Raw genomic sequence first — 16,593 nt, forward strand, 5'->3', positions numbered from 1 at the left:
TAGAAGTCGCTTTGGAGAAAAGTGTCTGCTAAGTAAACGTAATGTAAATGTGAACTCAGCTGAAGGGGACTGAATATGTCACATTAATATCCTTTGGCTAATACTTTTTTTTTTTTTTTTAAAACTGTCTCTCATTTGGTGTCACATACAGGCCACTTTTATATGAAAGGACAAATAGATACTAACCGAAAGTTTTGACGGAGATCCAAATGGACCCACAGAGTGCAACGCTGGCAGGGGACACTTGGAATTCCGGGACAGGTCTTGGGTCTTTCTCGAGCTCATGGTTCCAACTAAGCTCCATTTTTTCGCAATCCGGATGAGAGCAGGGTACTTTCCTCACAATTACACCAAACGCAGCCCTCTTGGAACGTGAACCTATGACCCCGCTGTCACCACTACACCCGCAAGTGCTGTGATCTTCCCTCCTGGCACAGAGCGGAGACGAAACTTGATTCATTTCACCCACGGTGACGTCCGCAACTTTCTGCATGACGCTCCCTCCACAGCTGACAGTGCAGGAGGTTTATAGCTCATTGAGTTTGGATCTGGGGTCAGGCTCTGAAAGGATGTTAAGTACTCAGCGAATGACTCGCAGGAATAAGCGTCACACGCACCCTGCTGGAAGTGCAGACGGACCCAGTGCCCCCAGACAACCAGACACTTTAAACACAAAGGACCGCAGTTTTACCGGTTTCCCCTGAGATTTCCAGCGTCACTACACCCTATAAAGAAAAGTTTCCCACCGAGACCCTGCACCCCCGCCCTTTCTCCGAAGGGATTCTCGAGGATGCCTCGGGCATCTCCATGATAACACTTGCAGACTAGGGCTGGGGGTGGGGGGATGAGGTATCTCAGGACCTTGAGAAAGTGGCAGTGGACTCAATTAGCTCTCAAAAATTACTCTGAAAGGCCTCCTGGACAACTCTCCGTTAGCGTAATCGTGCAGAACATGCAAGAATTTTCTTTGGTTTGGCTAAAAACGGGCTCAGGAAACATCGGAAGGAGAAAGGAGACGCCATCAACTGACGGAGGACAGCTATACATTTCAGTCCTTAGCTTAATCCAGGAGACTTATTTATTGATTCATGTAGTCGCCTTTTCTGAAGATCATTTCTGCTCTTAAGAACCAACTTCTAGTTCTTCCATTTGACCAAGCAAGTGGTGCTTCCGACCATTGACCTGTTTCACTTTCTCTGCTGTATCCATGTAGCTCAGAATACTAGGAGATGTAATGGGAAGAAAAAAGTGTAATGATATAAAACAAGTCATATTTGCTTAAGATGTGTCATCTTTTAACACTTTCAAATTCAGATTCATTTCCTTTGCCTTAGATAAAAATAATGGTTACCATGGTACCCCACTTCAACTTCCATTAGTTTTAATACATCTTCACCATCTTTTTCACTGAAAATGTCTTTTGTACAATTAAATAACACCAATCATGCAGCAATTGTGACAAATATCTTTATTTTCTTATTTACACAGCTGAATCATACAAAACAATTACATAAACAATCGTAATTTAAATTTTTCTTCTTTTTTGCATTGCCTAAAAATGCATATTATCAAGAAATACTAGTACCCATTATCGATCCCTCGTCAGCCGGTAAAGTGCAGAAGAACAAGGTTTTACTGAGAGGGGCAAATGGGTGTCTGTTCAGCAGAGCGCTGAGCTGGGCCAGAATCGTAGGGGAAGAATCATATAAATAGACATTTGTCACATCACTTGAGCCCTGAAACACTATCAAATAGAGCAGCAGACAGCCGTTTCTCCTCGATTAATAGTGTTGTACCATATATTTAAGTAGGACACGACTCATTGTCTACATATTCACTAAGAAAGATCACGGCTATTGCAGCTTAATTACGGAGGTAGGATGGGGTTCGTCAGGATGGCATAGGGCCCGACCAAGGTGTCACACCGAGGGAATACTACTCTGATGAACCCAAAACTGTTCCATTTGACATTGTAAAATACTGTCCAATTTGGTAGAATCCAAGTTGCACAAACGCAACGTTCGCTGTTCTAGGTGGTTCAGGCATGGAGGAAAGTGTTCCGTGAGCTTGAGGGTTTGTCACACACCACAAATATAAAAATGCCTGGGGAAACCTCATCCTGTGTGTCGTGACCACATACAACAAAGGAGCTTTAAATGGAATGGCGACGCTTTGGACTTCTAGCATAAACAAGGCGCGCTGAAGGATTCGACAGCAATCGGAGCGAGAAGGCGGAAGCCGAGGGAACTTTATTCAGCATGTGGCCTCAAACACGCAGAGTGGGCGGGACTTCACAGTGCAGTATGACCCTAAAAGACCCGTTAAAAGCAAATCTGCTCCAGGCAACTTTACCACATGCTGTCTAACAAATATGGCAAAAGCAACTGGCTCCATTCTACGGAAAAATCTACGATGGCGTTCCCTCAGCTTTCGGATTGTGGTTCTCTAGACTTCCATGAGGCACTTATTGCAAAATGACTGGATTGCACGTGCAACCGATGCTCTGTTTTACTGGTACTTGCAAAGGACTGTTCAGGATTCTCCCCTCCCCACACCTAAGGTGCCCATCTTACACAGGTGCTCCCAACATCCCCCTCCTCTAGCGACTAGAGGTAGTGAATGACATCTGGCAGTGGAGAGCTTGTAAACAATACTTTCTGGCCCTTCTCTTCACACAGATGTTCGTCTTGTACATAGACAGTTAAGACAGCTTGGTTGAGCCAAATAAGCTTGGCTTGAGGACGTGAGGTAACATGGCTCACAAAAGCTCATGAATGAAAAGAAAGTTTGGACTCGGTCCCGTTACTCTGCTTGCTCTGTAGATCCTGCCAGTAGTTCCTTCCACTCAGGACCAGATTCTGGCTCCCACTGACTGGGATGGGAAACCAGGGTACTAAGGTACCAGCAGCACTGGAGACCCAAGGCCTCAAAGGAATGCACATTCCATTGATATTGCTTAGACTCCCCCTCCATCCCCCGACAAGTACATACATCCACTTTTGTGAACACAAACAAAAAGTACACTTAACATAAATTAGAATTTGTGCCTAAACTGTGCAACTCCCACGTGAAGGTTAAAGTTAGTCGTCTCTGCCCTCACCTCCACATGGGCTGGGCAGACGGACGGGCCACCTTGGGCCCAGAAAGTCGTGATCCCTGTGTCCTGGGGTTTCCAGACTCCGAAGCCTTAGCTGCTTTGACTGCAGCGGCAGCGATGACTGATGCGCGGATGGTTTTGGCGGTGGTTGAGGAGGGGCTCAGCGGAGTACGGGTGGAAGACTCGGCATTGGGAGCCACGCGCCTAGACAGGCGCATCGGGGAACCCCTGAGGAATGGAGTTACAGATGCCTTCTCTTTCTCCTGTTTGGTGTCTTCTGACAGGTGGCGGGACGCCTTTGCAGCCTGCTCAGCCACGGCATGGCCCTTGTCACCCATGCTGTTAGCTCTTTTGATTTGTGGCTGAGTGCTGGTGGGCCGCAGGTTTGTCGTAGGGCGTGCTGAGGTGCTCCGGGTGACAGGCAGCCGAGAGGCACGTGCTGAGGTCTCTTCAGGAGAGGGTGGATCTGGCTTGGTACGAACTCTGGGGGCACCAGCGCTGGTAGGTGTTCCTGTCCTAGGCGCTGGGCCCTTTCGAGACCCTCGAGCAGAGTCCTTCCCAGCCCGGGAGTCATCCTTTCCCTGAAGAGGACCTGTTCCATCTTTCTCACCTGCTTCTCTCTCCTTCCGCCACTTGGAACAGTGGCTAGGCGGCGCTCGCTGCACTGGCACAGTCAGGCTCTCATAGGAGCGCAGACCACGCACCAGGGTGAGGCACTCTAGAGTCTCACCAACACGCGAGTACATTCGCTCCTTACCCGTGGCTGGCAGGGAAGCACCCTGGATGACACGGGGAAGCTCCTGTGGTTCACTTGAGTTTGGCTGCCCATTAATTTTCCCAGCAGCTGGGGGTACAGGACTCGTCCGCTGGGGCGATACCGGACCTGCCGGCCGAACCAGCATCCTCTCTGACACAAGCCTCAACAGCTGAGCACTCCCTGGGGGAGCAGGTGTATCAGCAGGTTGCGTGAGCAAGCCATCTGAGAGATCAGTAGCTAGCAGACAGCTTTGTGCATCAGGGCTGTGCTCCTGTCCTCCTTCGACATTGGCGCAAGTTTTCTCAGCATGGAGCACCACGTCGATAGATCCGTGTTGGCTATGCACGCCCTCAACAGTTTGCCTTTGTTGGCTGTGCGTAATATCAGTGCTCGCCTTAGGACGGCCATCTACATCATCAGTGCTTTGACTACATTGCGTGTGTATAGTTTCAGAGCTGGGCCCACGTTCACTGTCCATTTCAGTATTTAGGCCACACTGAATACCTGGAGTACTCCATTCACTTTCTAAGTTAATAGGTTCAGTTTTTAGTCCACGTTCTGTTTGTGTGCTGTCTGCGGCATCATGGTGACTTTCCACAGGAGTGGTGTTCAGCTCCTGCTGCTTGTGTTTACCATCAGCGCTAAGCTGCTGTTTCCCATCCTTTACATCAGTGCTTAGTCTCTTCAGCGAGGCATCTATGTTGCTGTGCTGGGAGTATCTCTGAGAGACTCTGCGCTGCAGGGCAGAGCTGAGTGTCCTCTCCAAGGTGTGCTCGAGCTCGTCACTCCCTTGCCCGAGCTCCAGGCCCGTACAGGTGGCGATTGAGCGCCGCTTCTCCGCGATCTCTCGCTCCCTCTCTGCACGCCTCTGCTCTTTCAGCTTCCGCTCGGCATTCTCCTGAAAAGGCAAACCAGAGTTCCTTAGAACACACACATGCAGGTGTGCAAAGTGAAATTCTGGCATCACAATATCGCATCTAATTGGGCGAAATGAAACCCAGAGGTGCTCTCGAAGAGCAGACCTGCACAGCTTTCTGGAAGCGAAGACAGAAGTTGTGGAAGACCCTGCAGGCCTCTTCCAGCTTGAAGGAGCTCTCATCCTCACAGAAGAAGTCAACCAAGGCCTGACTGTCACTCCGCAGGGCCTCTACCTCCAAATCCATCTCCCTCAGTTTCTCCTCTGCAGCCTGTTGGAGATAAAAAATAAACCTAGTTCTTGGCACTATGGGATTCAAAATATTAATGAATGCAGGGCTCAGCTGTACTTTCATGTGTTTCTATGTCTGCAGGACAGGTAAATTTTACATGCCCAAACAAATTTTGGATCCACCCAATATAAGTAAGTACTGAAAAGACCAAAGCGATTAAATGTGTGGGTTTAAAATATCCTTGGAAATGATAACCTGAATTCATGTGTGGACTTAGTCCTTGGTTTATCACATGACAGGTTGAATATTTACCCCCCCCCCCCCCCCCAAAAAAAGACAAAGAACTTGCTTGATTTAAACATGAAAACAGGAGCTGCTGCAATGATGATTGCCATCACCCTTTTATAAATTTTTTTCCATTAATTTATTGTCCATAGGTGTCAGAAGAACTACCTGTCCAACTATGAAAACTGAAGCAGATTACCTGTCCCAGACAGAGAACCATCAACGTCAGGGCCCTGAAATGCCCAAACTACATCTGGAGTCCAGATATAGGCTTGTTGTAGAGCTCAGCAACATCACACTGACCTCTGTGAAGTTCTGTGTCTGCTGCTGGATATCTGGTTCAGCCTGAATGTTAGCCTGCAAAGCAACAAGTTGGCTATGTAGCCTAGAGAGATCTTCCTGCACCACTTCTTCAGAAAACCTATGGGGATCACAGGAGGTGCCAATGTCATGGGCCATTTACGAAAAACCTCAATTTACAATGCACACATTCCACCAGAGCAATAGTCAAAATCATAACTACTGTAAACCACAGTGGCTGTGGTGCAAGCAGTGGACACATCCAACAAAACTTCAATTAGGTATTTGGTGGTGGTGGATGGGCACCAACCTGGAAGCTTCAGCTATATGTGCCAATTTGCAAGGAAAGGTCAACAAGCTCTGGTCTTTCTTGACCACTTCCTGGATAATCCAAAACATAACAAGAACCAAAGAAATAATATTTTATATTCAATATTGGTGCAAAAAAAGTGTTAAAGAAACAATAGATCACAAACAACTGCAGCTGACTAAAGATCTGCTCAACAGTTTTAAAACAAGTGGTTCAGCAACACAAAGGGGAGATCTTTGCCCATCAACTTTCAAGAGAGTATGAAAGGTTTCAAGGAAGACAACTTTTGGCAGCCCTTACCATGGCCACAAAGTGAAGCAGATTCATGCCCGGCTTGTTGGCTTTGGTGTCAGCCAATTTGAGCAGCGAGGCGATGCGAAAACCAGCAGCGTTCCCAGCATAGCTGCCCTGTGTATATCCAAGCATAGATGAGCCCAGCAAGGAGGGTTCCACACTCACTCAATTTCACAAAGAAACAGCTGGTGCACCAAAGAACTGGACCTTTAAACAAAAGTTCTGCTGTTTAGTTTGCATGAGCTTCCTTGGTATCAGTACTTTTTCCAGTTACCTCTCTTACACTGGATCCTCACATTATGAGGGCAAATTACAGTGTATTACAAGATTTGAAAGTTTCCCAGTTATTTCTAAATTACATTTTCATCACATTCATTTTCAAAGAGTTTTTGGAGTGAACATCGCTCGAATTTCTACACCCAGTCGTTAATTAGCAGTAGAGAGCATCCAATCACTATAGGAGTGCAAGACTGGATTAATTTACATACATTCACTTAACCTGATGCTTTTCTCCAGCTTACATTGTTAATCTATGTATAATTATTTACCCATTTATACAGCTGGGTAATTTTTACTGAAGCAATTTAGGATGGTACCTTGCTGAAAGGTACTACAGCCACAGGTGAGGTTTGAACTTGCAACCTTTGGGTCCAAAGGCAGCAGCTCCAACCACTATGCTACCAGCTGCAACACTAGTTAACTGGCCTCCAGTGTTTAGCACCCACACCCAGCACTCCTGAAGGATGGTCATTTTAATATGATCGGTCAACAGCTGGCATAATATAGGATTTGGGGAGACTAATTTTTTTTTTTATATTGAGTCGCTGTAGTGTAGCTCAGAATTTATAGAAATTTTTTAAGAAGAGATTATAAAAGTCCTGCAATGCGCTGGCTTCTCATCCGGTGTACAATGCCCCATGGCCTATCTTCCCAGTATAGGCTTTGGAGCACAGCAACCCTGATTTTCCAGTCTCAGCTGTGCCCTTAAGTTGAGAAGCCAGTATATTTTCAGTATTTTATAGAAGTGTATAGGGTTCAGCTAAAATTCCATAAAATTCAGACACAGCATGGCAAGACTATTGCAACCATAACAGCCAATTTGAAAACAGACAGTAGGCAGATGAAGAAGTACCCTCCTAGTCAGTCACCAGTTGGGGCCAATGGCACCCTAGTCTTAGACTCTCCACATACCGCGTTCATGTAGTTCCCGGCTCTCAGCACCAGGCGCAGGATGGAGTGGAGCTCAGAACAGCTCCGCAGCTCTGCAGAGAGAACAGGATGGCAATATGATCTTACCTGCTTCTTGTTGTTGACATTTAACAACTAACTCCCTCAAAAAGGTACACTAGATAGTCTAGGTATCTAAAAGTCACATCTTGCTTTTTCTAATATCAACCATTTTGTCCTGGTTAAACAGCGCTGGGGGGGGGGGCACGGTGGTACAGCAAGCTTGGCCGAGTCCCGTTCTCTGCTGGGTCTGGGGTGCCTTGCAATGGACTGGCATCCCATCCTGGGTGTGTCCCCTCCCCCTCCAGCCCTGCGCTATCAGGTAAGGCTCTGGCTTGCCGTGACCCCACTGGGGACAAGTGGTTTCAGCCATTCTGTGTGTAAACAGCGCTGGTATATTTTTTTCAAAGGCCTGCAAATCACTTGTTTGACTACGCATTCTTCTTGCCTAAATTGAAAAATTCCCTACATACTACACCGATTTAGAAAGTGGGTAAAAATCAATGCATGGCTGCTTTACTGCTTGCCACTTTTGACACCTCACCAATAGCTGCCTCCCTTAGGCAGCGGGTTGCCGTGTGCAGAGAGGTCACAGCGGGGTCAAACTCCTCCTTGAGGATCATGGCATCCAGACGCAGGCGAAAACTGCAAGGGGTGAAGTGACTTGTGACTCATCAGTTCGTATTTCTGACACAAGACAAAAGTGTCAAACTTAAACTACAGTGCAGCAGCATAAAATGTAAAATGATAGTGGAATGAGATATGATCGAGGCAAAAAAAGGAAGCTCAATTCTTTTTGGACAATAAAGTAATGTAATCCAGTTCTTCTTAGGGCAATAAACACTATTTGTTGACAACAAACCTTGTTGCCATGGCAATTAAGCCAGACACTGAAGAGAAGAGATATTATTGAGACGACAAAAGATCTGCACAGAGGGAAGGGGAGTGGAGAGCACAGGGACGTGGCAGGAACAGGGACCGCTATAAGGGAGGGAGGATGCAAATTGAATCGAAGTAGAGAAATGTGAGTAAGCACTAAGTGAGCCAAAGCAGAGCTGGGGGGGGGTCTGGTTAAGCATAGCTGGTAAAGGAGAAGTGGAATGAGGTAGAAGCCCCTCACATGAGCTCATCATGCCCAGTACACGTACATATCATTTATTTATTTAGCAGACACTTTTCTCCAAAGCAAATTCCAATGAGCTCTATGTAGTGTTACCAACCTAACACACCTTATTCAGTGACTTACACTGCTAGATACACTACTTACATTGGGTCACTCATCCATACATCAGTGGAACACACTCTCTCTGTCACTCACACACACTGGGTGAAGCTGAACAACATGTCTTTGGAGTGTGGTAAGAAACCAAAAGAAGAATTTTGCTTTTGGAGGGGACTAGTAAGGCTGAATAAGCTTGAGAAGAGATGGTGGGACTGGCATGATGAAAAGGGGGTTTGGGCCATACAACTCACCTGGGAAGCTGTACCAGGAGAAGCATGAAGAGGTCCGGCTCCTCAAGACAGCTACGTTCCCCCTGGAACGATCTCAGTCGCTTCTCCTGTAGAACAAGTGAATCATTAGCCAGCCTCGCGTGTGTACATCTCGTCTAAATACATAAAACTGCATACATTTAAATACTACCAGATAATGGTATGAGTGAATCTTCCTCTTACATACTATGACAATGCTTTTACAGTCTGGATTTTAGACCTTTTTTTCCACTGAAAAGGCTGCACAATGACTATTTTGTTAATGCATGTCAGACAAATGGAAGAGGAGAAATACCTCCTCTCTATCCGGCAGGAGCTTGCAAAGCTCGCTCAGTTTCTCAGCGCCGTAGTTTTCTCCAGCACCATGCTTGATGTCTTCCACAATTTCCCTGGCTGCACTGTGAATAGAGGTTAACGCCCGTTCAAGCATGATGTCACTCTTCATCATACCCGAGTGCAGCTCTGCATGTTACGTGATGCAGACATGCTGTTTTTGTTTGAGTGGAGCAAATCAGAATGAGGTTCTTTTTAACGCTATAATCCCTGCACCCCCACCCATCATACTGGATGTTCCACAGTCCCTTAATTGAGGAAACCAGCTCAACGGGTACTGTGGTTAACACAAAAAAATTAAAAAAATCCCTGGATAAACACGATGCGTCTCCGATCAGCCTTCCCATACTGCCTTGTCGCCACTCCCTGTCTGTTGGCAGTCAGTCAAACAGCCTTTTGCAGAGGTCAGTGAGAGCTCAATCTGTTCACTTTGTGTGTCTCCTTACCGCCCACTACGGGCAACGTGAACGTTGAGGGCAAAGCATCATACTCCCGTCCTGTTATCAGCCTCACGGGGTCATGGATGGATAAGAGACTGTGAGGACGCCAGAGTGGCGGAACAGAGGGAGACGTCTGAGGCTGAGCAAACAGAAATCAGGCTCCTGGAAGTCACCCTGAGGCTGGAGGACAGGGACATGCAGGTTGAGGAAATGTGGCCATTTCTCATGGTCTCCTTACTCTTTAGTGTACCGGGGGGCAGCTGCTTTCCAAAGGAACTCAAACTGTACACTCTCCACACTATCAGCACTGTCTGAAAACACAGAAGCTTCACTATACATATGGACAGGAGGATGTGCACTGGCTGTGGAACTGGACTTAAGACCAAAAGGTTAGAAGCGGGGCATGTCAAACTTACCCTTTATTTAGCTGATGAATTTATCCAACATGACTCTTACATTTGTATCCTGAGCCACTTATGGTTTCCTCTTACCAAAGAAGTTCAAGGAGAGTACACTAATCATGGGTACTACAGCTAGAGTGGGGATTCAGACCCAGGACCTTCTGATTACCACATGACAGCTCTAACCACCGCACCACTCCTACCCTCTAAAGGGTGGACTTATGAAACTGACACTGAGCCTGGCTGTCCAGCAGACCTTTGAAGCACATGTCTCCAGTTCCTTTCATCACACATGAGCAAACCCACACAAAACAGTGACTACAAATACATCGCATCTCTGTCTTTTCTGGAGTAAGACCTCAGAACATACACTGCTTCAGTATGGGGTCTCCCCTGGCACAGGCCTTTTGTTTGCTGGAGCTGTTCTGTTGTACTTAAAATGTTGGCAGGACTTTCTACAGAACAGACATACAAATGTTGTAAGCAATTATGCACATATTTATAGTTTACACTGATTTAAGTGATTGCGACTGTTCCTTCCTATAGCAATCACTGAAGAAACATTTTGTAAATTTGTTCAGTATAAATTTCTCATTATTAATCTGGGTGATGCTGAAAGACAAACCATTTTCATGTTTACATTATAGACTATAAATGTGCCATTACACAGGACCACACTGAGAACATACTGAAGGATGTGCATCATGCTGAAAGTAAGGAAAATGCTTAAAGCACTTCTGTCATTGACAGAAACTGAATCCGTGTCCTGCTCAAAGGTTCAGAAGCAGCACACAATGCATCTCGGAAAAATTTCAGCACAAGCTGTCTGGCATGTCTCAGGTATCTTGTCATAGAGAATTAAGTTCACCCTCCCAAATTATAAGAAGCGAGGAACAAATGAATGGGAGGAAACTGAAAGCTCCTGTTCACAAAAGCATTTAAGTATCATTATTACATTGAGTCTTGCAAGCAAGTTCTGACAGAAATTGACAGTTGTTTGGAAAGCAGCTCTTCACTGGAAGATGCATGCAACTGGATGCCCTTGTGCACACATGCGCACGCGCGCACACAAAAAAAAAATGTACAAGTACTGGCTTGATAAACATACCGGCTTGGCAAAAGGTTTGCCTTTCTTCAGATAAACCAGTACAAACAATTGCATGCTAAAACACCTTGATCCAACATTTATTTCTTGGAAAGGAACTTGAATCCAACATTACAGACAAAGTGGGGGGGGTGGGACACAACATGAGGATACAAGTGGATGACACACTTGGGGCAGAGAGCAAAATGTCCTAATGAGCCATAGAGCTCAATAAAGGACCAGCTAAACAATGAAGAGGAAGAGAAGAGATTTGCTCTGGTTTTGCCCACAGGGAGCCGGGTACACGTTCATAATGGGACTTATAGGTTCAAAGGAGGCTTCAAATCCAATCCCTACGACCATTAACCCCCAGGCCATTTGTGCATATGTCTTGCATATCCACACCTGTGTCACTACTCCTTTCCCCTCTTTTTTAAGAAGGGAAACAAGAAGGACACACACACACACACACACACACACACACACACACACACACACACTTACATTAGTCCTTCACAACACCCCAGTCCTCTTACACAAATATTTATTTTTCCCTATCTATACTGGCTTATACAAGTGAAGATTTCAATTCAAGACCAATCCATGTGCATTGACTTCCTTATGCCATTTCCCCTCTCCTTCAAAAGGGAGAACTTCAGATTGTGTATTGCATTTTTCCATACTTGCATTTACAGTGATCCAGGGATTCTGTTGAAAAGCAGAGAAATTACCTCTTGAATTGACGTAGAAATATTCCCACATTCATGCTGCGCTTGGCATCCAGAAGGGAAACCTATGATGTTCGGATGGACAAGTGAAAGAGAGAAAGGGCCAATCCAGTTAAATCCACTTTTTCTTAAACACAGTGATATATTATTTCAAAAAATTTTTGCATGAACACTAATTACAACTCAAGATTAGTCAAGCAAATTGAAAAGCTTAAGCTAAAAGTTGAGTAAGAGTCCCTAACAAGAGTAAGAAAACACATGGAAAAGCACACTCAAGCTTAGTGAAAAAAATATTTTAACAATCAGCAAGACACCTTCCTCAGCATAATACTTTTATTTTCATCAATGTAATTTTTGTTCTTATAACCCTTATTATTCAAGCTACTCTTAGGTTACAGTTATTACAGTACTGCTGTCAGTTGTTGCTCCAAGAACAATGACATAACAACCCATCCTATGGGCTACACATTATATTTATGTTCATCTTTATGAAATGTATGTGCATGTTGAGAAAGGTATCTCACCCAAACACTCTGTACAGTACAATTTAAATATGTGTTTCACTAAATTGGAGTGTGTTCTCCCATCTTTCTCGCTTACTGAATAATCATAGGATTCCAGCACCAGAGCTTATCGTTTGTATTCGGCATTGAGATCAACATGTTTTTTTGATGATTCCCCAACAAGAGCCCCACTTTCTGAAGTGAAGCACCAAGTAGCAATTGAAGACCACACAAAAGCAGTCCATACAAAAAACATCAGCAGTTCAATAAGAGTCCCAACCCAGAGTTATATCTCTGCTAGAATTATTCCTCCTTCCTCTTCACATAAGGAAAGAGTGGGGACCCCATTGTCTCAACTGAAATTTTCCAGCAACCCTAAAAGATTTAATTGTAAAATCTATTAAAAGCCCTTCGCTGTTTCACCTGAATCAAAATTAAATCAAACTGAACTCTGTACCAACCACATTACCTTCAACTCCCCATTTCCTCATTGCCTCTACCTTCTCAGGCCTTCAAGTTCTGACAAGGTTGTGCAAAACTTTTCTGCTATTACTCTGAGAAGCAGACAGTGCTTTCCCACCTGATCAGCGCTGGTGTCCTGGTGCAACCCGATGTACCGCAAACTGCGGCGGACACTACTAGTCTTCTGCTTCGGAGTCGTATCCTTTCGGCCAAAGAGCTCATCCAGCGAGCGCAGGTCGATAGGAAAGTCATCCTCGGTGGCCAAGGGCCCACTCCACACGCTCCTCCGGCCCTCGACGCGCTCCTTCGGGATGCGCTCCCAGTTAAGGTTACGCAGTTTGGAACGACACACCAGATCCGAGCATGTCGCTGGGACGGACGGTGGCGGAGGAGGGGGGGGCGGCGGCGGAGGAGGGGGGGGCGGCAGGGGTGCAGAGAGGGATTCCATGGCAGTCACTTCCACGGCCGTGCCACAGGGGCCGATAGGCGATGCCCCATGGCAGGCCTGAATCTCCTTGGCAGACAGGCTCAGGTTGATGAGCATAGGGGCAGGCCTCCAATGCCACTGCTCTGCTCCCCGCACACACGTTGCCCCAGGTGTCCGCCGTCTCACACACAGGAGAAGCCAGCAGTTAGCCACTCCGCCGACTCACCTGGAGAGCAAGAATGGAGGGGAGATCAACATTTAGTCATAGATTCTTAACTCTACTGAACAAACTTTTTAAACATCACATTAATTTGTGTTTCAGACAACTGCAGGAGCACCTGTAGAAAGTGTGGCCCACATCAGGGGAAGGAATTAAAAAACCTGGAAACAGTAGATCAGAGCCACAATGCATCATTACACTGCACTTTAAAATTGCTTCTAATCAGATAAAGACATGCTGTTGTAGAAAATAAATACTAAGAGAGATAAGAACACGGAGATAAGTTACGGTCATGGCAACGACTGTGTGCTGTAAACGCCGAATGGCACCGGAATACTGGCGCGCTCTTCAAGCATTTGACTTTTTACCGGAAATGAACATGCGCTTATCAAATTCCTCCTTCAAAGTCACAGCCCTGTGATTCACTTCTAGTCTGCACAGTCTATGGAAAGGAGTTTTATGTGCTCCATTCAGACTCCTGGTCATAATCGGTACCGATTATTCCCATCTGTTTAATCGCATCCGAATGATGGTGCACCACATCCAACACACGCCTAACCAACAGTACTTGTTAGCCGACGTGTATTTGAAAAGGGTTGGAGGCAGCAACGAAATTCTAGCATGTTCCACTTTAACCATTCGCCTTTCATAGAAACTGAAGAGCGGATGCGTATGCCGATGCTTTAAAATAGCTGTATTTGCGGACAGGATGAACTGTGTCAACAGGATTTAAGGACACTCGGTTAGCTTTGTGATCCAGGTCTTGTGTTTACCAAACCTGGCACACATGGCATCTAATTGACATGCTACAAGCTGCAGAAGACTGCATATGTTCTTTAATTATCACCTCGAAGGACCTGGGGGGGGGGGGGGGGGCGCGCCTCCCTCCCGGCTAATCCAGCAGCCGTTTGTCTGCATTTCACACCCCCAGGTTCACCTTTGAGGTAAAGCTCAACCTCTTTGGGAGACTGGCTGTGGTGTGATCCCTCCCTTTCTGAACTCCCTGCCTAGTCCTGCCTGCTACCGTTCCGCTCGCCATCCATCCATCCTGATTTCGATACATCTAAGCAACGATGGCAGAACAAGGTGCCGGAATGCACCGTCATGCGAATGGGGCCGAGACACGGTCTCTGCAAATTGCCAATGTTTCACAATTGCTCATTCCTGGAATTCAACCAAACAATCCTTCACTAAGTTGAATTCTCAGAGACAGAATGACAGGAAATGCAACAACACCAATCCACCAAAGAAGAGTTAAACTCTTATTGGCTCTTTACACTGACCATGACATTGCAGGACTAAGAGTATACCCCACACCCAACCTCTTAATTCCCATCCTATTAATGAAAACACACCAAGTATAGCCAGGAGAAAAAAAAAGAAAAAAAAAAAATTTAAGGTAACTCTACGCACACTACCTCATCCATGATCAATACACTTCCCACACACTCCCTGTCATGTAAGTGGAGGAGAAACAAAGGCGACTCAGAGGACCAGGTCACCGCAACGACCTTTACCGCAACCAGATCTGAGGACTGGCAGCACTACAACCAAACTGTAAACTAAGTAGAGCAAAGTAACCAGAAGGTTGCTGGATCAAACCTTCTAACTGCTGTAGTCCCCCTGATCAAGGCATTTACCCTGAACCGATACAGTAATACCACCTTGCAAATAGAAATTGGTAACTTGCTGGATAAATGATTATCTCTAGTATTAGAAAATAAAAGTAATACGAATTTCTGTCACTGACGACCACAACTGACAACACCAATAATATTATTATTATTATTATTATTATTATTATTAATAATAATAAATATACGTGGCCATATATAGTACTTGTGAAGCAGTACACATGCAGAACCAGCTGGATGATGATGTAAAAATACAGTTGTACATTAATGTGCCGCGAGCTGCCCGCGTTTGCAGCGCTGATAATGATAATCGGAGGAGTCACGCGCCAACGCTCATTAACGCACCCGGAGCATCACGCTCGCGCGCAGGAGATTCCCGCGTCGAACGTTAACCGCGCCTCGCGAGCCTCAGTGCGCGCGCGGGGGTCTCGCGGAGGAGCTGCGTCGTCCGCGTGCGTCGTCGGGGGGGGGCGTTCAGAGCGAGGGAACATAACCCGTGCAGCTTGCGATGAGTCAACTCCACACCGTGACACAACATTTTAAAAGTTTAACGCAGACAGAATTTTAATGAAGGGGAAAATGCGTCTCAAAATGTGAGGCAATAACGAGAGAGAATATGGGATTATCATTATCACTTCACTGAAATACAAAACTTGTTCTTCATCCCCACAGTACACTTACTAAGACTTACACTGAGTGAGTAAAACGTCCGAAGAAGTCAAAATTGCAGCATCAGACAATTTTGCCTTTCTAGCAGACACAGGTACTACATAAATAGTTTGTTTTACTTTTTTTTTGTCTTGAGGCAAACTGACTCACGATTCTTTCCAGCAACATCTCCCTAACACAACAACAAACTTAACTTGCAAACCGAAGAAACTCAAGCGGCTCCTACAACACTGCAAGCCCACCTGACTGCTTAGTTTATTTTTCAACATATTAAATCGCTCTCTAAAGTTTAGACTAACCGACTTCGGAAAATTTTAAGTCCGGCAGCTGGACAAACAACACCACAGACGAGGGGCAAAGTGATGAAAACACTCACAGTGTGTATTACGCGAGTGGGTCGCTCTCCTCTCTCAACATCCCCGCTCTTCATCCGCTCCCATCTCCATATATGTATATTTCACTTGAAAACGGCCGCTTTATTCCACACTATGAGCAGCCTCCCTGTCCCGCACACACAAACTGGAACGCGCCGAGGGCGCGCTCTCGCTTTAAAACCGCCGCAGACAGACGCGGGGGCGCGCTTGCGCGCGAACCGCCGCTCCGGGGCTTTAGCGCGGCGTACGCGACTCACCTGGCGAGCTGTGCGAGCGCGATGCTTAGTGAAGGCGGAGATTCAGTACGTTACTTTTTAAAAAATATATATTTCACTTGGTGTTTGTCAATAAGGACACAGCAGCTAACGGGACAGTCGGGGTGGGCGGGGGGGCAGTGGGAGTGTCCTCA

At 46.0% G+C, this 16,593-nt stretch overlaps 1 protein-coding gene across 1 annotated transcript; it reads right to left on the bottom strand.

Moving 5' to 3' along the window:
• Positions 1-1,467: 1,467 nt before the first annotated feature.
• fhdc2 (FH2 domain containing 2) lies at positions 1,468-16,359 on the bottom strand. Its single transcript, XM_018737012.2, has 12 exons — positions 16,187-16,359; positions 12,979-13,513; positions 11,899-11,960; positions 9,205-9,307; positions 8,892-8,977; positions 7,963-8,063; positions 7,383-7,453; positions 6,198-6,305; positions 5,898-5,968; positions 5,591-5,708; positions 4,877-5,041; positions 1,468-4,752 (listed from the first exon to the last, which is right to left on the bottom strand). The coding sequence occupies exons 2-12, from the start codon at positions 13,402-13,404 to the stop codon at positions 3,097-3,099; spliced, it is 2,967 nt and encodes a 988-aa protein (XP_018592528.2). The 5' UTR covers positions 13,405-13,513; positions 16,187-16,359; the 3' UTR covers positions 1,468-3,096.
• Positions 16,360-16,593: the final 234 nt, after the last annotated feature.

This window comes from Scleropages formosus, chromosome 13, assembly GCF_900964775.1.
Source record: "Scleropages formosus chromosome 13, fSclFor1.1, whole genome shotgun sequence".
Lineage (NCBI taxonomy): Eukaryota > Metazoa > Chordata > Actinopteri > Osteoglossiformes > Osteoglossidae > Scleropages > Scleropages formosus.